At 43.5% G+C, this 22,640-nt stretch overlaps 9 protein-coding genes across 9 annotated transcripts; 6 read left to right on the plus strand and 3 right to left on the minus strand.

Moving 5' to 3' along the window:
• Positions 1–2,517: 2,517 nt before the first annotated feature.
• Positions 2,518–4,955, plus strand: IL334_006214 (uncharacterized protein; the record flags this gene model as incomplete). The annotated part of the gene is made up of 13 exons (XM_062937918.1): positions 2,518–2,675; positions 2,751–2,860; positions 2,927–2,949; positions 3,009–3,078; positions 3,137–3,190; positions 3,262–3,289; positions 3,340–3,859; positions 3,926–3,950; positions 4,008–4,180; positions 4,316–4,392; positions 4,454–4,569; positions 4,644–4,884; positions 4,943–4,955. 13 exons carry the CDS (start codon positions 2,518–2,520, stop codon positions 4,953–4,955), a joined length of 1,608 nt encoding a protein of 535 aa, XP_062793969.1.
• A 679-nt stretch (positions 4,956–5,634) lies between these two features.
• On the plus strand, positions 5,635–7,270 carry IL334_006215 (uncharacterized protein; the record flags this gene model as incomplete). The annotated part of the gene is made up of 6 exons (XM_062937919.1): positions 5,635–5,707; positions 5,770–5,855; positions 5,965–6,167; positions 6,257–6,439; positions 6,512–6,639; positions 6,708–7,270. The coding sequence occupies 6 exons, from the start codon at positions 5,635–5,637 to the stop codon at positions 7,268–7,270; spliced, it is 1,236 nt and encodes a 411-aa protein (XP_062793970.1).
• Positions 7,271–7,814: 544 nt separating this feature from the next.
• On the plus strand, positions 7,815–8,151 carry IL334_006216 (uncharacterized protein; the record flags this gene model as incomplete). The annotated part of the gene is made up of 2 exons (XM_062937920.1): positions 7,815–7,829; positions 7,939–8,151. 2 exons carry the CDS (start codon positions 7,815–7,817, stop codon positions 8,149–8,151), a joined length of 228 nt encoding a protein of 75 aa, XP_062793971.1.
• A 1,193-nt stretch (positions 8,152–9,344) lies between these two features.
• On the minus strand, positions 9,345–10,185 carry IL334_006217 (uncharacterized protein; the record flags this gene model as incomplete). Its single annotated transcript, XM_062937921.1, has 4 exons — positions 9,345–9,411; positions 9,605–9,806; positions 9,889–9,911; positions 9,977–10,185. The coding sequence occupies 4 exons, from the start codon at positions 10,183–10,185 to the stop codon at positions 9,345–9,347; spliced, it is 501 nt and encodes a 166-aa protein (XP_062793972.1).
• A 259-nt stretch (positions 10,186–10,444) lies between these two features.
• IL334_006218 (uncharacterized protein) lies at positions 10,445–13,105 on the plus strand (the record flags this gene model as incomplete). Its single annotated transcript, XM_062937922.1, has 8 exons — positions 10,445–10,605; positions 10,723–10,829; positions 10,916–11,070; positions 11,155–11,314; positions 11,381–11,673; positions 11,735–12,196; positions 12,273–12,764; positions 12,872–13,105. 8 exons carry the CDS (start codon positions 10,445–10,447, stop codon positions 13,103–13,105), a joined length of 2,064 nt encoding a protein of 687 aa, XP_062793973.1.
• A 552-nt stretch (positions 13,106–13,657) lies between these two features.
• On the plus strand, positions 13,658–16,431 carry IL334_006219 (uncharacterized protein; the record flags this gene model as incomplete). Its single annotated transcript, XM_062937923.1, has 12 exons — positions 13,658–13,697; positions 13,755–13,842; positions 13,924–13,999; positions 14,082–14,180; positions 14,265–14,391; positions 14,483–14,523; positions 14,615–15,049; positions 15,169–15,265; positions 15,321–15,403; positions 15,470–15,542; positions 15,600–15,680; positions 15,737–16,431. 12 exons carry the CDS (start codon positions 13,658–13,660, stop codon positions 16,429–16,431), a joined length of 1,935 nt encoding a protein of 644 aa, XP_062793974.1.
• A 298-nt stretch (positions 16,432–16,729) lies between these two features.
• Positions 16,730–18,327, minus strand: IL334_006220 (uncharacterized protein; the record flags this gene model as incomplete). The annotated part of the gene is made up of 4 exons (XM_062937924.1): positions 16,730–17,172; positions 17,294–17,323; positions 17,436–17,451; positions 17,629–18,327. 4 exons carry the CDS (start codon positions 18,325–18,327, stop codon positions 16,730–16,732), a joined length of 1,188 nt encoding a protein of 395 aa, XP_062793975.1.
• Positions 18,328–18,947: 620 nt separating this feature from the next.
• IL334_006221 (uncharacterized protein) lies at positions 18,948–20,690 on the minus strand (the record flags this gene model as incomplete). The annotated part of the gene is made up of 6 exons (XM_062937925.1): positions 18,948–19,107; positions 19,198–19,450; positions 19,549–19,788; positions 19,857–20,111; positions 20,207–20,300; positions 20,484–20,690. The coding sequence occupies 6 exons, from the start codon at positions 20,688–20,690 to the stop codon at positions 18,948–18,950; spliced, it is 1,209 nt and encodes a 402-aa protein (XP_062793976.1).
• Positions 20,691–21,139: 449 nt separating this feature from the next.
• IL334_006222 (uncharacterized protein) lies at positions 21,140–22,404 on the plus strand (the record flags this gene model as incomplete). Its single annotated transcript, XM_062937926.1, has 3 exons — positions 21,140–21,429; positions 21,543–22,038; positions 22,135–22,404. The coding sequence occupies 3 exons, from the start codon at positions 21,140–21,142 to the stop codon at positions 22,402–22,404; spliced, it is 1,056 nt and encodes a 351-aa protein (XP_062793977.1).
• Positions 22,405–22,640: the final 236 nt, after the last annotated feature.

Raw genomic sequence — 22,640 nt, forward strand, 5'->3', positions numbered from 1 at the left:
CAACAACCCATCATACTCACTGGCCCCTGCTGGATACAAACCGTAAGCTCTTTACATAACATATGGTTGAAGAGCAAAGATTCGCATCTACAACCGCAAGGCCCACATCTCATAGGTAAGATTAAAGAGCATAGGACCAGTACGAGAATGGATCCCTGGGACCCTCCAAGAACAAAAAGATGAAGAGGAGTCAGCCCCTCATCTCTCGTACATGCCGATGCGATTAGGCATCGAACCATTGCGTGGTTAGTAGTGCAAGTACGGTTTATATCCCTCCTTGTGTCCATGTAATTTTCGCCGTTCACGTACACGGTGCACTATTTGTTCCGGAGACCCTTCAACTCACGGCTTTACCATTGTGCAGATACAGCTAATGCCATTGAAATCAGACTCGAACCTGACTGGAGATGCCTTGACCACTGGACCGGTAGCCCTGTTCGGCACGACCCAATATATCGTCATAGGACAATGCATCCTGCATCAACAGTTTGTGATTTCCACTCAAGGATCCAAGAAAAAGAGATGGTGTAAGCATCGGGATCGATCACCCAGCCCCATCATGAACCAAAAAGCGTTGGCCGAGGTAACGGCTTACGCTGCCCATCTTGAGGCCAGTTGAGGGATCAGCAATCGCAGAAATTGTATCTCAGAAGCCTAGCCCCTCTACAATGAAATGAGACACTACCGAGTACAGCAACAATGTGGAAACCTTTACTGTAAAAATAGGATGTTGCGAAAAAGATTTGATCGCGCGTTCTTCCGTACCTCTTGCAGAAGAATTGACGAGTGGTCGTAAAGCCGCCAGTCATCTTTCGATGAGAGCGTCAAAAAGTGACGCTATGTCAAGCTCAGAAGAGCTTGCGATTTTATGTATGAGTAAATACATGGATATGGTCGAATTCAACCATAAAGATCACAGTCGACCTATGGTCGCGCACGGTGTGACTTTTCACGAAACTCAGAACCGAAGTGGTTTAGCCAATTGAGCTACGCGATCGAAATTACTAACCGGGAATAGTTTATATATACCCAAAATCAAATATCATGGGAGTCGTTGCAGGTCTTGCTGAGACATCTTTGAAAGCTTATAAAGATCACATCCAACAAGAGATTCGATCTCACGCTCATTTGACACCGATTGCTTCATCTGCTGACCATATCTCTCCCGATATATATTAGCACCAGGAAGAAGCTGGGAATGGGACAAAAATTCATTGACCGCGCGTCCCGTAGAGAGGACATGATTGATATTCAGCCATGATCAGGATGAGGATCACAAGTAAGTCATAATCCTCGATGAGAGGAACCGCTATTCGGCGTCTCCCTTATATGAGCAATATCAGAGGGACTCTGGTAATGCTACACCAAGACTATCTTTAAGTCAAGGTGCTCGATGATCTGTATCGGAACATCGACTTGTTCAGACTGGGTCTGGTGATCTTGGAAGAAAACCGAAACCGATGTGGTTCTTAGCCGTTAAGCTACGCGACCGATTGGATGTGTCAGTGCCCAACCTTTTGACTCATTAGGCTCCATGTCAGACGTAACAAAAGCAAGATCACGTGAATTTAGCTGTCCCGTACTTCCGTTCTTCGCGATTCATGTAGGCGGGCATCTCCGTGTTTCTTATCTTTACAAGACGATTCCTTATCTCTTCAAGCACATGGGTTGTAGTAAAGCTCGTCTTGGCATTACGTTCCATCGATGGTCTATTCCCCAAATAGCGCTAAGTCGGTGTCATAACCTTTCTGTGAATCGGACCGGCAATATCGGAAATCCACCAAGTGACGCCTCACCACCTTCTTTGTGACTTGCGATTTTGAGTTTGGTGCGTTGATTGGGAAAGAAAAGAGGAAAGTCAGACCCTAGAGGGGCTGTTGAATTGTGACCGAAAGGCACCAAAATGAAAGAGAGGATAATATAACATTCTGCCCCCGAGCATGTTCCCCAACGCACTCCGTCCATCGAGAGAAGAGAGCTATTTCTCGGCAATTCAAGATGCGACAATTTAGGTACCGGACACTCAACAATCCCCTGAACATGTTCTCACACTTTTGGCGAGGAGTCGTCCTTCAGAAGCTCCTGCCTACCTTGATTTGACTTTATCCAGCGCCATAAATTCCGTGCCCCGCGGCGGTAACTTGTGAGATTTACCATAGAGATTTCGTCTTCCTTTCTGACCTAATAATTATTTGACCGATAATTTGTTTCTCGACAACTTGTTTTAGCCGAGGAGGCGTTATTGAGCGCTCATTTCTGACTACTTCCTTATCTGTGAAGCGGTGAAAACCGACTGAAAGATAGGACATGAACGGAGTATACAATGAGCGAGAAGTCATCACCTAGATATATAACTTGAACTCCTCCGATAAGAGAGTACACTCTCCCCCCTTAGGCTGACTCTTCCATATATCTACTTCAGCGATTGGCGAAAGTAATCCAATCAATACTGATCACGTTCTTCAGCAGAGGATTTCCCCCATACCGTAACGATAAACACACGATTCCGATCATATGATGTCTAATTACGTCGAAAAGTTCCCATCAGAGATGGAGGAGAAAGCTCCCCATCATCTCACAAATACCGATACATCTGGTTATCCGGATGAAAAGGAAGTTATCGCTGAAAATGGTAACAGAGTCACTGTTCACGAGATTAACGTAGCAGAAGAAGCGTGAGTTTTCTCTCTTTGCTTAGAAGAATAACTACCGTGAAAAAAGCGGCGACTGATCAAGGATGAGACATATAGTATACTTGCTGAAGGTGAATTTACTGAAGAAGAGTATAAAAAGCTCCGAAGAAAGGTCGATATGATCCTTTTGCCTTTGATGTGGTGGTGCTATGGTATTCAACAAACAGGTACGTATCCTCCTTATCTGTCTCTCATGTACAAGAGAATTCACTCTGATCAATATGCCTGAACAGATAAGACTGGTTTGGGAACAATGGTGAGCTCGCATGAAGTACGTAAGGAGGACTCAAAACTGACCTGCACGTACCTCTTCAGAACTTGTATGGTGTTCAAAAAGATACTGGAATGAAAGGAAACCAATATTCGCTTTTGACGGTCATCTTCTGTAAGCTCTAAGATTACTCTCTGTAGATCTTTAGCTCTTTGCTAATCCTTTTATCTAGATACCGCCTACGGTATATTCGAATTCCCTTCCAATGTCATCCTTCAGAGATTCAGTCAGTGCAGTCTCTTGTATGCCCCTACACATGCTAAATAGATGATAAACTGATCGCGTTTCCGGGATTAGACATGGGTAAAACACTCACGATCTACATGTAAGTCCTTCTGCCACCATTCCGGTGAAAGGACTCTGACCTCTTAGCAGGTTCTGCTGGGGTATTATCGTTCTTTGTCAAGGTTTCCTCAACTCATGGGCTCCGTTCATGGCATTGCGATTCCTTCAAGGTGCCTTTGAGTGCACAATCTCACCTGGTTTCAACTTGATCATCGCTTCATGGTACACCACTCGAGAGCATAATGCGCGTGCTTTGGTATTCCAGTCTGCCAATGCTGGGTGGGGTATAGTCGTCGATTTGACGATGTACGGAATCGCAAAAGCTGCCGAAAAGGAAGTCGGAGGTTTCGCAGCTTGGAGAGGTATCGCTGTCTTCTTAGGAGGTCAAACTCTTCTAGCAGCAGCGGTAGCTTGGTTCATGCTTGGTACACCCAATGAAGTCCGATGGTTATCCAAAAGAGAGAAGTTAATCGCTTGTGCAAGAGTCATGAGTAATAACGCTGGTACCGATTTGACTGGAAGAAAAACCTGGAAATGGGATCAAGTCATCGAATCATTCAAAGATCCCGTTATGTATTTCCAGTTCACGAATGCTTTCTTGTCATCCCTTGTATGTGTATTGTCTTTCACTCATCTGTCATATGATCAATGAGCTGACTATAAGCATTCCTGACAGTGTAACGGTGCCATCACTACTTTCGGTGAGTTCTCTAACCTACAACACGGTTACATAGCTGATTCGGTCTTGGGATTTTTAGGTACTGTCATCAACAAGTCCTTCGGTTTCACTGAATCTCAAGTCATCCTATACGGTATTCCTCGAAGTGTCGTATCAGTCCTCTGGTTCGTAGTCGTCGGATATACTACCATGAAGGTAAAGGGTACTCGAATGTACTTCATGATGCTCTCGACTGTCTTCCCTTTCGTTGGTGTAAGTGGCGATTTTTTCCCGAGTCTCGGAGATGATCGTGCTACCACACTCTCTCCGGCGGCGATGTCCAGTTCTGCTTCGTGAAGGCTAAAATGGCTAAACATGGGTTGTTTCGTTTTCTTTTTTTTCTAATAGCTTCTCGTCATTGCTCTCTTGCCTAGCGACATCAGCTACCGCTGGGTCAAGTGGGGGGGATATCTGATGTCTGTCACGTAAGCTGAGATACCTCTTCCTGAAGCATGGAAAAACAACCCTGCTGACAGCTATTCTCAGTTTTGTGATCCCCTTATTCTCCGCCTGGTCTCTCATTTCTTCCAATACCGCCGGAAGGACAAAGCGAAGTATCATCAGTTCAATGTGTTTCATTGCCTATTGTACTGGTAACATCTGTAAGTTAGACTTTCACCTCGACAATCCGTGTGTTCGTTCCGGCATACTGACTGATTTGCGTGAAATCTTTTAGCTGGATCACAAGTTATGAAAGCGAAAGATGCGCCTCATTATATTCCAGGAACAATCACTATTGCTGCTTGTATGGGAGCCGAGTTCTGTGTCATCGTAGCATGGCGTTTGTATCTCGTCTGGGCCAACAGACGAAAGGCAAGGGCTGTTGCTGCGATGGAGTTGACTCCCGAAGAAATTGAAAGAAAAGGTCAAGAACTTGGTGCTGAAGATACCACCGATATGAAGAACCCTTTCTTCGTGTAAGTGATTATGTATTATCTCTGAAAAGGCGTATGCTGACAAACGAATGGACGCTAGCTATTCCATGTAAACTCGTTTACAAGAAAAAATGATCTCTGAACGGCGGGAAATGATGTCACAAGTTGTTATAGGTACTCGGCGGGGAGATGTTGTTTGTCCAGATGCTTCAAGTTGTTGAGGATTGTTCTGTTGGAAGTTTGATAATCGCTAGAAAATGATCTGTAGAGGTCTTCCGCTAAAGTTGTAGTGAATATTTCAAAGAAGTTGTCTTTTTGTTACTAGAGTAAGAATCATTTGAATTTAAGATGTCACTTTTGCAATCATTCTCACCTCCGGTCGCGAACATACAGTTTTTGATTACAATTGAGTCACAAAAGATCACTGACGCCCACTAGAACCTTTTTCCAGCCAGCTTAATTTGCGGATGAGCAAGGATAAGCAGTATGCATACGAACAGACGATCGTTGCTCCAGCTCTCAAACCTACAAAGCTGCCACACTCCAGTTTGATCTTGTTTTTAGGCGCGCCACATTCACCAAGAGCCAATGCGTCATCACATGGACGCTGTCATTGCTGATGCTGTATGTTGTCTATCTCTCTTTATCACCAATCAACAGTCATTCACTTATCCATCCATCCCTGCACCCGTTGATCGTCTTCATAATCACGTTCTGAGGGAGTAGACTGATAGAGTCCTCTCATTCTCGTATCAACCAACCGTATATTATTGTTTATCTCTACACTTCATGATGTCCTCCCCTGAAATCTTCCAACTTTCTCTCGGTCCATTGACTGGTATCGCATTCAGTCCTGATCGAAGCCGTGAGTTACATTGTCTCCTGAATTGCTTTCGTTGAACTGTCATCTGATCATGCAATGTACAGAGGTCTGTGTTTGCCCAAATACCAACGAAGCTCAGATCTACACTAGAAACGGTGAACAATGGGATCTTACTGATACCCTCGCAGAGGTATGTTCAACAAGTCATCTACACTCCGTGCTTCCCTTCTTTTATCCTCACCAGAAGCCACACCTAGTAAACAGAGACTTGAATACTGATAATTCATCAATCAATTTAGCATGACAAACTGATCACTGCCATTGCATGGGGTCCCAATACCAACAGAATCGTCACTTGTTCCCAAGATAGAAATGCGTATGTTTGGACCCAAACTGAACAAGGATGGAAACCTGCTTTAGTCATTTTGAAGATCAACAGAGCTGCTACGTGTGTTAAATGGAGCCCAGCAGAAAACAAATTCGCCGTAGGAAGTGGATCCAGGTAAGTGGAGCTCCTAAGATCACGCAAGGAAACAGCAAAGAGCTGTATCAACGCGAAGAATGCTAATCTGACCATATTGAATCAAACAGGATTATCGCCATTTGTCACTTCGACGAAGAGAACAATTGGTGGACAGCTAAACAGATCAAGAAGCCACTTCGATCTACCATTTTATCTCTCGATTGGCATCCAAACAACTATCTTCTTGCCGCTGGTACTGCCGACGGCAAAGTATATGTCTATTCCGGTTACATCAAAGGTCTTGAAGCCAAGTGAGTCGATATCTTTCTATCTCATTGTATAGCGGATAGTAGCTGATGTGATGTGGTTCTGGTGCGACGTAGGCCTGAAGCAACTATCTGGGGTGACAGGCTTCCTACCGGTGCAGTTTTGGCCGAATTCAAGAGTCCTAACGGAGGTTGGGTACATGATGTTGCTTTCTCCCCATCAGGAGACATTCTAGCTTTCGTCGGTGAGTACAAATCCATCGCCGCCTCCACTATTGTGACAAAAACACTGATCCAACGTAACAATATATAGCACATGACTCCTCGCTCAACGTCATCTACGCTGCTGGACCTAACGAACCTCCCGCTGCTCACATCGTGGTAAAATTACCTTCTTTACCCTTCACCAGTTTAACTTTTGTGTCTGAAAGCTCGATCGTTGCTGCAGGACATGATTGTCAACCTATCCTCTTCACCGGATCAGAATCTGGATGGTCAATTTCTCACTCATTAGATGATCCAACTTCGTCCAGTAAACCTTTAACACCAAGTGCTACTGGAGTACGATCAGGTGGTGTAGGTCGATTAGGTAACAACGAAGCATTCAACATGTTCAAAGCGGCCGATTCTAAAGGTCAAAGAGGCACACCTCAACCTGGTGCTGCACCTTCTTCAGCAGGTTTAACTCCTGTAGGACAAGATGGTCAATTGTTGACTATCCATCAAAATACAATCACCCACGTCGAACCTTACGAGTGGAATCAAAATGGTGAAGTTTCAAAGATATTCACTACTGGTAGAGATGGTAGATTAGTGCTTTGGCCAGTATCTGCTGGAAAAGGTTTATCCGGAAGAATGGCAGGTCTACAAGTTTAACTTCGTGAATTAACAAGTGCGTCATCCTAAGGATTACATAGCTCGAATAGCTCGAAAAGAACCTGCTAGAAATTGAAATGAATTAGGTTGTGGTATATGAATCAAACAATATCTGTTCCACCGCTTCTATACGCAGAGTATTGATGGCAAAATCCCCAAAACTGTTCGGTAACGTGACTTCCGGAATCGATGAACCTTCTTCTGACCCTCTTGTTTCAATCAATCACTGACTTAACCGTCCTTACTGATGTATGGTCGGCTCATTCGTACATGCGTACTGATCTCCTCCTCGAACCTTCGTTTCCACCCCAAATTCGGACCACGTTCGCCTACTAATGTGACGATTTCATGAGGTTTTTGAAAGATATATAAACCCCCTATGATCCTCACTTTTTCTGACATTTCTGCCATCTTTGTCAAACTTCTTCGACCAACAAGCCAAAGATAATCATCAATCAATAATCAACCTGCCCCACATCTAAGAAACCTTCATCGCACACAAACCTATACACCTTTCTCATACCCAAATCCATTTGCTATCAAAATGGGACGTGATAAAGTAAGTACTTTCCCTTCCCTCGTGATCCTTCATCCCACCTCTATCTTTCCGCTTTTCATACGCAGCCATGATAAAGAAACGACTCACTGACTATTGATTTGTCGCATAGAGTCTTACCAATCCCAAAAGTAAGAAAGACAAGATGGCAGAAGCGAAAGCTTCAAAAGCTCAACAAGCCAATTCATCTACAAATACTAAAGGTCAGAAAGGCAACAAGCGTAATACAAAAATCACCGAAGATGGTAGTCCTAGTGGTGGAAGAAGTGGAACTACCAGTGGTACCGGAACTGCAAGTGGAAGTGGAACCGATTCAAAAGAGTAGATTAACATAATTCTCCTCTCACCCTTGGCTCGTGAATTCTTGAGACTGTCATGTTACAAAGATTAAGAGAGCAAACAAAAATTTGGGTGCATCTGTTCGGTTTGATCGGGACTACATACGTACATACATCGATGAAAGAGATGAAGACGAAGTGAAAATGGTAACGATTGATGCAGGCCTGTTGTTGCTCCAAATAAACAACCGTAGTTGTCGCTTACAACAAAACACCTGACGCCTTACTTCCACTGATCACGGATGACCCATTCTATCGCTGATCCTTTTCCAGCAATGAATCGAAACAATTACTAATCAAGTCATTCTCACTTCCCTTTATTTCTCTCTTGTTTTCAGACAAGTGTCAAGTCTCTTCGACTCGAACGCAAAGTCTCCATTCATATTGACCTTCTTGAAGACTGTTTGACTTCCTTATATGATGCCATCTCAAAGACCATCTTTTTCGAGTCGATCTATCTCCTTTGATTATATCTCGTTATGGGTATCACGCAAAACGGGATATAAACCCCTGCAAATCGACGTTTTCTTGATCGCATATAGTACACTTCTTCATACACTTTACGCCCCACATCTCAATACTACAGAGATCTTATCTCACTCGAATCAGCATCTTCTTACTAGGTGGTCATCATGGGACGTGATAAAGTGAGTTGGTGGCAAATACGTTTCATAGTTTTATGCCTTCTACGAGACTGTCCACGTTCACTGACCATCTTATTGCAGACCAATAATAACCGTCAAAGCAAAAAAGAGAAGATGGCGGAGAAGAAAGCCAAGAAAGCCGAACAATTCGATATTACTCACGGAAAGAACAAGGTACAACGTAACACTGATCCAAATCCTACTGGGAAGGGAGGAGGCAACAACGGGAATGTCCAAGTAGATCCCAACGGGACAAGCTGATCTAAGTCGTATAGTAGCGACTGAGACTGAAATGCGTATCCTTTACTGTTCAATCGGCCTTTCACACGCACATTCTCCTTTTCACCATTGTTGAAGATTCGATATGTTGATGACAACAGTGTGCCATGGTTTAATGGCACAAGCGAACGTACTGCTAAATTTGAGGAGAGGACAACTCATCGTACTGGTACCTTTCATATATTATGGTTGAGTAACGTACATAACACAGGGACTGACAGGATCACAGGAGTGATCGTTTATGCATTAATGGTAAATTAGGTCGTACTGCTTTCGCTACTAATTTCTTCTGCTGCTAAAGGCGGAAAGTTGTGCAGTGGTTCACTGATAGGATATACACTAGTCAGAAAATCTTCTTCAAGAGATGCCACTTGGGTGAAGATATTGAGATCTTTGCAGTTCCCCTTACATCTCACTCATCTCCCTACGATCTACGACTCTTATCCTATTTTGGCTTGCATTTACTGATCCTCAGATCCGCCTACTGATTGAAACAGATTGAGACAGTAGTACTCACCTCCTCACATCCCAAACATCCTCACTACTCCCACTTACTCTCCGCTTAGCCCACCACTCAGCTCTTCTCTTGACCCATAATTCCCTTCTAGCTTCTTCATCTTCTGATTTAAGCGATAAACAGTATTTGAAATCTTCCCATTTCCAAGTGCAGTCTCGAAATTCACCGAATCGATACATCGATCTCAACTGAGGTGCTAACGCTAAGTGTATACAAAAAGGTAATTAGTGCCTCTCCCCACAGTCTCAGCGATGTTCTCAACCCATCAAGAAGATTGGATTTACCATAACACATCAAGAATTCATCCCTGCGTTGTATATCAGCATACACATGACACCTCACGCAGAACCGCAGAAGAGTGATATGGCTCACAGTAATCTCATACATCCAGGCACTTGTTCTACATTTGGATATTGTAATTCCTGATATCGCTCTTCATCTTGGAGGATAGATTCGAACCTATTTACTTTCGGTGGAGAAGGTAACGGAGCAGCTGATGTCGAAGCAGATGAGCTCGGACTTGCTTCCGTTTCGGAGCTAGTTGACAATGCGAAGGGATTAGAGAATATCGACCAGGCCATCCTGGAGGTTAAGCTGAGATTGACAATATATGAGGAGCTCTATAAAAACGAAAGACGGATGTAAGCAGAAGATAGATGAATTTCGGTGATAATCCGATAAAGTTATAAAACCAGAGAACTCGTAATTCAGGCACGTTATAGTCCCAAAATATCTGAGCCAAAACAACTCAATTCATTCCCAAGTGTTCTTTCTTCTGGTCAATCGCTTTCCTTCTGTATATAGTATAGTATCACGTCGAGAAGTAGACAACTCCTCGAGATGGCTCTTCCCGGAACAGAGACTATACGTTTTAGGCGTCCTACGACAGGGCCTAACGCTCCTCAACCAAAAGCAGAACCGAAAAAGGATGAATTCGGTTCCATGGCTCCCGTGGGCTATAAAAGGAGACACCAGGGATTATTGCAGGATCAAGTGAGAAGGTGAGTCAAAACGATCTCGATAACACCCATAGGAGGTATCGTCCTTGTGTACAACAGATGGGGACGCTACATGGCTATTTTGGCTCAGTAGCTTACTAATCCGTTATGGCTTCATAGAAATGTCGCTGGCCCATTCATACCCAATCTATCATATGCTTTCCGACTGCTATTGCTGGTGCGAACTGTGGCTGCAATGTATGCTGTCATATCGGATTGTGATGAAGGTGGGTTCAATCTCTGTTTATTCGTTCTTCTACATCTCTACTCTCGAGTTGACTTTGACTTTCGCGCTCTTGTTATACCTGGATAGTATTCAATTTCTATGAACCGTTACATTACTTCCAGTATAATACCGGGTTCCAAACATGGGAACTTTCCCCCCAATTTGCCATCCGAAGCTGGGCGTATGTGTTGCTACATTGGCCTTTGGCGCACATTGGACCTAAGGTATTGAGTTTAGGCAAAGTGAGTGATCAAGTTTCTCGATCCAATCCTTTCAATGTTCTTCTTGAATAGGGCGGGAGACAGCTAACTTACGCTCTTCATCAGCGACCCGCTTTCTTCGCTCTTCGTATATCCCTAGGAGCAATCTGTTCTTTCTGTGAAGCGAAATTCTTCCGTACAGTGGTCGACACCATTAATGACAGAGTCGCAAGATATCTTTTATTTGGATTAATGCTTAGTGCTGGAATGTGGAATGCTAGTGTCGGTAAGTTCAGACATTGTTAAAGCTCGTGGAAAAGAAGTTTCAAAGGCTCACTTGGTTCATGTACAGCTTTCCTTCCTTCATCATTCTGCATGTACACAACGTTGTTGGCATCATCATTCTGGTTTCATCCGGCTACTTCAACTTCGACAGGTAGAAAAAGAGCATATTTCGCTACGTTCGCTTTTGCAGTGGGAGCAATCGTGGGATGGCCTTTTAGTGCTGCTTTAGCGATCCCATTCGTGATTGAACATCTATTCTTAACAGGTGGAGAAGTGATCCTTCCTGCACAAAAAGGAGCTTGGATGGCTAAAAGATGGGAAACTTTGGCTAAAGCTATCGCAGTTGGAGCGTCCATTGCTGTCAGTGCCACTTCCATGCCTCATACAACTAAGTCCTGACTATATTGACACCTATTCACAGATTCCCGTATCGATGGTTGATTCATGGGCATATGGAAGATCCACTTTCCCTACATTAAACATAATCACCTATAACCTTTTCTCAGGAAATGGACCTGATTTATACGGTACTTCACCTTCATCATTCTACCTTGCTAATCTATTCTTAAATTTCAATTTCCTTTTACCCCTTGCCTTGCTCGCGTTGCCTGCATTGGCTGTCACATTCAAATTCGACCATAGCCGGTTAGGTAAAACTCAGATGGCTCCTAAGGAAGGTGAAACCTCTCCCTATACTTTATTGGCTTCAAGATTATCACCTTTCTACATCTGGTTAGGGATCCTAACTGCTCAAGCCCACAAAGAAGAAAGGTTCATGTTCCCCGCATATCCGTTTTTATGCTTCAATGCGGCTGTAACCATATACCTAATCAGAGGCTGGATTGAAACTTACTATATCCGGGTTACCAATTCACCTTATAATGTGAGTGATTCACCAAGCCATCTTTACAAAATATCACAAGGAACTGGTAGCTGACCATGGGCGTTGTTCAATACAGGCAAGCCGGTCATCGATATTCTCGTATTTCACTTTACTTGCAGTGATTATACCAGCAACAATATCATTCTTCAGAGTTGGAAGCAGTGTTTACTTCTACCACGCACCATTCGATATCGCACATCACTTCCAGTACACTGCCATACCGTCATATCTATCCCAATTAGGATACGATCCTCTGCCTTTACCGGATAATTATACACCTTACGGAAATGAAATCCCAAAACCCTCATGGGATTTGACAGTGTTACAAACCTTGGAAAATCCGGTAACACTTTGTTACGGTACAGAGTGGTATAGATACCCTTCCAGTTACCTTATACCTGAAGGTGTAAGAGTGAGATGGATCAAAACGGATTTCGATGGAATGATGCCTAGACCTTGGGAACCTTCCATTAACAATGAAACGATTTGGCCAAGAAGTGAGACTAGATCCGTGAGACCGACTAGATTCAATGGTGAGAATAGGGAATCGGGCGAGCCCGGAACATATGTGAGTAGTCGTTGCCAGATTTTCATATGTTTTGTTCCAACCGCAACGCTGGACCCTATTCTTCGTTGTATAGCGCCTTCTTGAAGCTGACAACTAACGTATCATAGGTCGACCCATCGGAATGTTCATACATAGTTTCTCTCTCATTACCATCCACCACTCACTCGAAGCTCGAGCCGGACTGGGCTTCGCTACCCGAATGGGAAGAAGATTTCTGTAAAGGGTTCTTAGATGCTGCTAACACTAAATGGTGGGGCAGATTATTCTGGTTACCTGGTGGATTGTTAGAGAGTGGAAGAGTCTGGGGTGACTATTGTCTGTTGAGGAGAACAGGTGCATAGGTGGGGATCAGTAGTGAATTTGGAGACGAGATGACAGGAAGCCCTGGGAAGCGGGATTGCGAAGTGTAGAGCGGGAGTAATGCATGACACATGGGAGGAAGAACGATGAGGAGGAATGGATTGATTCGATATCGATCTCTCAGAATTCACAATCCAAACAAATACTCAAATAGCATGAATGCATTCAACCATAGACGAGATCATTTTGATTAATATTTTGAGCATTGTTGCTATCTTTCCTGTACTTATCATACAGATTCAAGGCATGTCTCAGCTCTGCATCGACGGTCGTATTGCATACTCGTATGCATTCGATGCACATGCCACTGTGTACCATGCATTAGCGGTATCAAATAACTGTGCATCGCCACGATTATCAATGCTGAATGAATTTGATTCCGCTTTATTTGCCACCCCACGTACATCATCCGCTGTTAAACCTTGTTTCCTTGGTGTACACCTATATACATATATCATATCGATCATCTCATTCTATTTGTACCCACACTCACTCTCAACCGAAAGCATCTGCACCGATATAATACGACCAAGATGTTCTCGACAGCTACAAATCCATACGACGAACTGATCGGTAAGTCCTTCGAATTAGCATAAAAGAATAACTGTTAATCTCCATCGTGTGAAATAGGTAAAGCGACAGATGAGAATCTCGCTTCTGAGGACTGGGCGTTAAATTTAGAAGTTTGCGATAAAGTCTCTGGCGAAGGTGAAAACGGGTACGTTCAGAGGAGCTCAGCTATATGGTCGAAAGGCGTGGTGGAATGTAGCTGATATCATGTTGTGTGAATGTGATTTAGAGCAAGACAAGCAGTAGGAGCTTTGTCGAAAAGGTTGACGAATAGGAATCCAAGTGTTCAGATATATGCTCTTGAGGTCAGTCCATCGGCTTTACCCTTCTTGATTGACTTTCAGGATCGGAGAGAAGTAAGGGTTGAAGCTGATGACGAGTTGACAGCTCGCCAATACTTTGGCTCAGAATTGCGGTAAAGAACTTTTTGGTGAATTATCTTCAAGGGGTTGGACAGCTGCTCTAGATAGACTTGTCAATGATAGGGTATGTCTCATCAACCTTTGAATGAGATTGAAATAGATAATTGAGGGACATGGCTAATCTCAATCGATACGATACATTGTTTAGACAACGGCTGCTCCTGTGCAAAAGAAAGCTTTGGCATATATCAAATCTTGGGCAAAACAGTTTGAAGATACTGGTGATCCCAATCTTGGCATTATGGGTGAATTATACGACCAATTAAGAGCTAAGAGTGAGCTACCATCCTTTTGCCCAACTACCTCCCACAAATACATCAGAGATGTAAAATTGAGTAAAGCTGATAGAATGCCAAAAAAAAACAGAATTCGACTTTGATGAGCCTGAACCTGTACCAGAAGATGCCGTGAGTGGACTTTCCTCCCGCACTTTGCAGAATCACCCTCTACCAGTCACAGGGCCGTACTGACTATTTCTTATCTGGTCTTGTCGTATAGTCCGAAGCTAGACGTAGACAAGAAGAAGAAGAGTTACAAAGAGTATTAGAACTGTCAAAACAGGACAAAGGAGGTAGAGCCACCAACACAAACTTGCACAACTATAAACCTTCTAACCCTGCGACCGGAGCAGGAGGGGGATCTGGTTCCGGATCAGGCTCAGGATCGTCTGCGTTACCTACTGGCGGATCCTCATATCAGGCAAGACCACAACAACAACAACAGGTATCATACAATCACCCGGTACCTCCTCTTCCTCAAGAACAAGAAGAAGAGCAGATTCTCGATGTGAATACGGCAACGAGAGTCAGAGCATTATATACTTTCACATCTGCAGAAGTCGGAGAATTGAATTTCGAAAGAGGTGATATGATCAAAGTTCTTGATAGAGGTTTTAAAGAATGGTGGAGAGGTGCTTGTAATGGCAAAATTGGGGTAAGTGGACTCTTCGCCATCCGGTCGTGGCGCACACAAAGCCGGGAGGCGGCAGACGTCTCGCGAGATAACAGAGTGTCATAACCTTGAGCCTTTGCTGAATATTACGAATCGTTCAGATCTTCCCGGTTACCTACGTCGAAGCCATGCCTGAGCCTTCTCCTAGAGAATTACAGGAGGAAGCGCAGGAGGAAGCCAGAGTTTTCGCTTCACTTGGTAGGAATTTCATCTGCCTCGAGCGAAGGATACAATCTGACTGTTTTCATGACAGGTCTTGTGGATCAGCTTCTCCAGACCCTGAAAGGCATCGACACGGCTAGGGGAGATAGAATTGATGATAGACCTGAAATCGAGGTGAGTCCCAAGTCTCAACATCCCGTCTCTCATGGACCGTAGCTGACTTGGCATCTTGACACACAGGAAATGTATCAAGCCTCTGTCAGTCTCCAAGAACAGATTAACGCGTTGATAAAGAAATACTCTGATCAGAAAGGTGAGCGAAACGACTCCTGGTCCAAAGTTCAGTAGCTGATTCCATGTATACGTCCAGCTGAACTCGAGCATATGAATGCGAATTTCCTGAGGGCAATTAGGCAATATGAGGATTTGAGGAACCCAGCTCCGCAACAACGTGAGTAAATAGTTGTATACGAGAAACCTTCATTGCTCATGAAACGATATGGTCAGCATACGGGTACGTTCCGCCAGGTCAGCCTCAAGCCGATCCTTATGCTCAAGGGTACCAACATCAACAATACCCCCAACAACCTCAGGCTCAGGCTCAAGTCCCAGCTCAATCTTTCGCACCACCACAACAAGCATTCGCTCAGCAACCACAATATCCTCAGCAACCTCACCAGGGATATGCGCCTGAATCACACGGTCAAGGTCAGCAAGGTCAAGCGCCACCTCATTATCCCCAACAGTCACCTAATGGTCATGGTGGACCTCAACAAGCTTTCCCTCAAGCTCAAACTGCTCCTACAACTGTCGAGCCTCAGTTAGGACAGTATTATCAACATCGAGCTGTGTCATCAACTTCGATCAATCGCGTTCCTACAGCAGCACCAAATTTACCTCCCGCTGAACCCATACGACACAATACTGAACCTGGAATTGCGGGCTTAGGGGCAGGATCAGATCCTCAAGCTGAACATAAAAAGGCCTGGGATGATTATTATAGACAACAAGCCAATAATCAATTACCAAATCCTCAAAGTCTTCAAGCCCAACCTCAACCTCAAGGCTATCCTCACCAACAAGGGGAAGTTGACACTCAACAAGCCTACGGTCAATCACCTTATCCCAATCAAGGACAACAACAACATCCTATCGATGGAGTCACGAACGGTATGACTAGAATGTCCGTTCATGGCGCTTAGACTGATTAGGTTCATGCGTTTCCTAGGCTGGTACGAGATAAACGATTGATGTTCTTCTTGTTTTGCTATGACTTTTGCTTTCGTTTGATGAAATTGATGAAAATATGTGTGACGAATATGAATCTGATATACCCTCTTCTTGTGGTCATATCGAAGCGATCAAGGTAGAGAGTGCTCTGATCACACTAACGAAGGAAAAACAAACCACAGCAAAACTGTTGTCGATCAGATAGCGGTGTGGTGGCCGGAATTATTGAGCTCGTCCCGGATCCTGTCGACATCTCATATTCATTTGATCTCAATCTTCATGTACATATTCATTATATAGATCATCCCCTTCAACCACGGCTGTACTTAGACCTAAACCTTGATCGTGTTCCTGACGCTGATTGTGAGATAGTTCATTTTGTGAATTATGATCTACACCATGATCTTGTTCATCAATCCCATTTCCACGTCCCTGTCCATTTGCTTCTCCTTCAACATTGACACTTGCATCCCCAATTTCTCCTTGACCCGCTTGCGTTGTTTCCGCCGTTCCCGTGCCCGTGCCCGTTTCCTGTCCTCCTGGCGGAGCTTCATTAGAGGAGTTGGATCCATCATCTCTCGGTACGATATCAATTAAGAAATCAAACATGTCTGAAAAAGCTATTGCGGCTGCCACATCTGATTTTTGTAATGTACGTCTTTTGTGTGATTCAGCTACTAACCATGCTCTACATGTTAGTTCTGATATGAAAACTGTGAGGGGAGGAGAAGGCAGTCGTTAGTAGAGGGACGACGACCTACAGTGAAGGCGAACGAAGAGATGAGAAGGTGGCATGGCGGATATGAAGGCCCATGAATGGGTACTAGAACTCACTTTCGCACGCTTTCGAAAACATGATAGGTGCTATTTAGATGAAAACAAATCGTAAGTCAGAAAGGGGGCCATTTTCTTCAACTGAATGGCCGCAAATCGGGTTGATATGAAAGAATTTGATTTCAATGATATCGAAACTCACCTTCAGCTGAGATCATCTGTTACAAAGTGAATAAACATATATTAGCAAATGGAAAAATTTCGACATTCAGCCTAATCGATTACACTCCAGAGTAATCCACTATCTCGTGGATGACACTGTATTCTGCCGCCGTCAAGTCCTCATCAATATCTAGGTATATATTTCCTTATCCCACTACTTATATCCCACACACCTCCAATGCCCAAAGGAGAGCTCGATTTTCCATTGATTGACTCACTCTGACTTCTTCATCACTTTTCATAACTTTCTTTATCCTGGCCAAAGGTAAATTATATGATTTCCAATCTGGTATTTCACCTTCAACATTATCCATTTGTCTTGTCCAGAAACTTTCTAAAAAACTATTCAGATCTTGATGAGGAGCTATTAAAGGTCCTTGAGAAGGTGGATGTAACGCTTGTCTTTGTTCTGCTTGTGTTAGATACGTTCTCTGTTGTGGTTGCGTTTGTGTCTGTTGATGTTGATGTTGATGTTGATGTTGTTGATGTTGTTGATGTTGATGTTGATGTTGTTGGTGTTGGTGTTGTTGGTGTTGTTGATGTTGTTGATGTTGGTGTTGTTGATGTGGATGCTGCTGGTGTAAATGTGGATGAGGATCTCGGTGATTACTATGCTTGTTATTGCTATGAGTGTTAGAAGTGGATCCGACCGTGACATTATGATGAGAAGTTGCCGTTGACATTTGATGATTGGAACGTCCATCTCCAAGATTCATCCCAATTCCACTTCCAGCTCCATGTTCACTTCCAATTCCAGCTCCAGCTCCGGGCTCAGGCGATGATGAAGAAGATGAAGAAGATCCTCCTGACGATGCAGAGTAATTAGATGGTCCAGCTGCGAACTGATTGGGAAGGAAATATGATGGATTCATCTTTGCTCCCTCAATCGTCTGTCTTCGATAATCAGTTCTCGACTTGACTGTTTTTGTTGGTTTGGCTGAACTGGAGTACACGTCGTTGAGGTGCAAGTCGAACGAATGTCGAATCGGTCGGGATGTTGATAAATGAGAATTGCGATACGAGTTGGTCGCTTGGTAGAGATATGATTGTTTCGTATTTCAGGAGATATGAATATGGACTGGGCGAAGTACTCTTGGTATATAGCGTGCTACCAACATGCAATCTCGGGAAAATCACCTATTGGATGCAGACAAGATCATGACATATTAGATTGTAAACTTGTTCATCTTGTCAAGATTGTTTTCGAAAACAGTCTTCTTCATTTTATTTTTATCGGGTGAAATAGCCGAATGTTTATAGAAATCATCGGTGTGGCACATCATCTTCCTCCTCTTCTTCCTCTTGTTCACCTTCTGCTTGTGATTTTCAACCAGCACCAGCGTGGATCCATGGTCTGCTTGATTGTACTCTATGTGAGGAGAATGCAGTGAGTACTCGTGCGGTGAGAGCAACATGGTGACATGAGTGTGATATCACATCACATAATATGACATGAAATGTCGCCCTAATTACTACAACCTTTCAGTGTCCATTACAATCCCAGTATTTCCCCACCTGCAGCTTTAATTATATCATCGTGTAATTTCTTCCTTCTGGCTACTTTATCTACCTTTACCCTGTTACCTCTTCTTCTCCTTCTATCTCCTTCTTCATCTTCTTCACTACTTGAATCATCTTCATCGCCCAGAATCCTATGTTCGTACGAAACATGAAAAACAGAATCAGTAAAAACGAGACAGCAATGTCATCCCTGAGTGGTCCTCAGGGGAGATGCCACTTACACTTGTTCGATAAAGTGAACAGCATCTTTTTCGCTGAACTCCACTTCCCTTTGACCCCATTTCCAATCATACGTTTCGCCTCCTTCTGTACTCGCATGTCCAGGTAATTTGATTTTTTCCAGATAGTTCTGCCTAGCCAGTAAATCCAGATACCTGTCTAACGTTAATGGAGGTTCTTTTGAATCTGATGAAGTATACGGTAGGATCGTTTCCCTTTTCAGGTTGAGTCGGCGAAGGTATGCGTGCAGAGCATCTGATTTCCGTGACTCAATCAGCTTCTATTGATCCTCTTAAAGCGGCCACTTCAAAGCTGAAGAGCTAAGCTGGCACGAATATGGGATGAAACCTTACCATCTGATATCACCCTACCCATAGTCATCACAATAGCCAGAATGACTGTTCTAAGACCGAATAACGCTATATGACCCGAACTTGTTCCATCTCCTTTTTCCCACTGTATTAGCGCTCCTGAATCTTCACCTGCGTTTTCGTCTGATTCGGCACCGAGAGGTAGTGGGGATGGATTTGACATGGCTGCGAGTAGTTGAGGAGATAATGTCGATCGAAGTATATAAGCTTTGGTATTCGTGTCTGCGTGGAGAAGAGAAGATCAGCTAAATGGTCAACCAGGTCCATCTTCAGCTGAATGTTTGACTCACTCTTGGTTCTTTGCGTTGCTGTTGGTGTTTCTTCATCTTCATCATCTTCATCATCATCCCCGTTTTGTCTTGCTCTGCCTTTACCTTTCCTGCCTCCAGCCGAAACTGCAGCTTGAGTGGTCCCGGTTCCATCGACAGGAGCGGCACCTTTGTTTCTAGATCGGATTTCGACCATCTCACAACCGACGGTCTCTTTCAGTATTTTTTGCGCTTCAGCAAATATGAAATTGTATGCTCGAGAGTTATTTGGGATCACTGATGATTAGGAAAGGGGCATATTAGTATAGATTTATTTGATATGGATTATGAGAGATGAACGAGTTCATAGATGATAGTTAGGAAGTGCTCACCATTTTTCACTATATCTGCTCTTCTAATTATGTTTTTCTTATATTCTTGAAATAGGGCATACCGAGCGAGCTGTCCAGCTTTCGCTTTGATCTCCTATGTGGAACAACGACAACATCAGCTCATTGTTGTTTCATGATGATGGAGCTTCCTGCTGTTGGCTGTATTGTGCTCTGCAATCAATGAAAACTATACCTAAACTGCCCAACTTCCATCTTCCTCTAATCTATTCTCATTTTTTGCAGAAACAGCTGCCACACACGATTATAAACAACTCACGGTATCTTTCAATCCACCTGAGCTACCTTGAGTCACACCTCCTCCTCCGCCTCCGCCTCCGCCTCCATTTTGAGTAGCTTGACCTCCTGCTACATGACCATCGTACTCGCCATCCTCAGAGTCGTCGTCGGAAGAAGGAGAAGCTTGATTCCTCCTTCTTTGTGAAGGTCCTTGAGAAGCATATGTGTTGGGTCGTTTAGGCGGCATGTTTTCCTGGTTTCAGGACACCACTGTCCGTCAGTATAGCTGCTGGATACAGGCCTTGGACGTGATGAAACGTGCGAATGAGTGAGTGAGTCAGTGAGAGAGACGAGGAATGTCGAAAGATCAAAAGTCCAAAAAAAGAAACGCGTCGAGGAAATGATTGACAATTGATGTTCTACCAGATGATCGGGTGTACTTTCCCACGGTTGTTCTATTATGTAATCATTATCGTATATTCCACCGTCATGATATTATTTTACCATTCGAGAAAAGACGAAGATGAGAAGTATTCATTCCTTCATCAATCGAAAGCGATACCGATCATCTTCCATATTCATTGAACAGCAAGAACATATATATCAAGCAGAAAGGCGAGAACAGCGACACATCAGAGGAAGGATAACAGACTGATCCGGTATCGAATTAGATCAGAGATCGACTGATCGGCAAAAATGTCATTACCAACACCAACGCTCTCACCTTCCGAAACCAATTATATAATAACATCGTTATCACATCCTTCTAATCCGACTCGATTAGATGCTAGATCACTGATAGATTCCCGACCTATAGAAATTTCCTATGGTGTCTTCCCACATGCGAACGGAAGTGCAAGGGTCAAAGTGGGAGGCACGGAAATCATAGCTGGAATCAAATTGGAAGTGGTCGATTCGGAATCGACATCGAATGAGAAAGAGAAAAAAGGTTTAGAGTCTTGGAGATGTAAAGTTGAAGTTGATGTGTGAGTTGACTTTTCCTATCAGTCTACCTAGAAGGAGAAATGATTCTTGAGCAGATATCTCATTATATTGAGAAAGAAACCAAAAGATGACTTTATCTTTCATTTCCAATTAGTACACCACAATCCTATCCTACTACACAACCCAATACGTTATCTTCAATATCAACCTATCTTTCATCCTTGGTATCATCTCATTTCACACCTTCATTAACTCCTTTCACTATAATACCAAACACGAAATTTTTTCAACCTCAAATACATTTAACCGTTTTATCATCTGATGGAAATATACCTTCAGGACTAATCATAGCTTGCAGAGCCGCATTCTCAGATCTGAAAATACCACGTACAAAGATCATTTCATGGACAGGTGAGAACGACGATCACAATGATACCTCACAACAAGGTGGTCAAGGTGATTTATCAGGTATAAAAGCTGCCATCTCAAGAGGAACAAACAAGAACGGCAAAGGTAAAGGTAGATATATCGCTAGGGGTGGTGAAGATTGGGATTTAGATTTAAATCGAGAAAACGGTTCTGCTTCTCTCGACGGAACTGAATACATGTCAGGAAGAGAAAATTTACCAGTTTTGATAACGTTGAATCTTGTGAGTCTCGAGTCGTCTTTGCCCTGGCGCAATTAGATTTTTCACAGTTTTTATTCTCCTCGTCAAACATTCAATCATCTTACTAGATTTTCATAGGTACCCAATTCCGAAAACGTTTTCATAGACGCAACACTTTCTGAAGAATCAGCATGTCCCTCCAAACTTCATTTATTCTTTTCCAATTCATCATCCATATCATCATCGTCAACACAGGAAGAACGAGAACTGAAGGTATGCGGCGTAAGACTAGAAGGTAATGGTCAAAGTATAGATTCTACACGTATAAAAACCCTTTTGGAACAAGGCAGTGAATTCGCTAAAGGATTGATCGACCAATTGAATTCTAATTTACCAAGTTGGTATTGATCATTTGTCACTGCATGTATTAATCTCAATCATCTTCTGTATTGTACTCTTGACTGTACGGCGACGTTAGTTGCACTTGGTTCAAGCTACTCGCGGTTGAACTTTGACACACAAAGTAGTGCAATTCACATGATGGCTCAGCAGAGCTTACAGTGACAAACCTGTTCACGATCTTATCTGTCTCATTCCCTAATATCGCTCGGATTGCGCAATCGGCTCGTGGACGTAGAGTGCGC

The sequence above is a fragment of the Kwoniella shivajii genome, chromosome 8 (genome assembly GCF_035658355.1).
Source record: "Kwoniella shivajii chromosome 8, complete sequence".
Lineage (NCBI taxonomy): Eukaryota > Fungi > Basidiomycota > Tremellomycetes > Tremellales > Cryptococcaceae > Kwoniella > Kwoniella shivajii.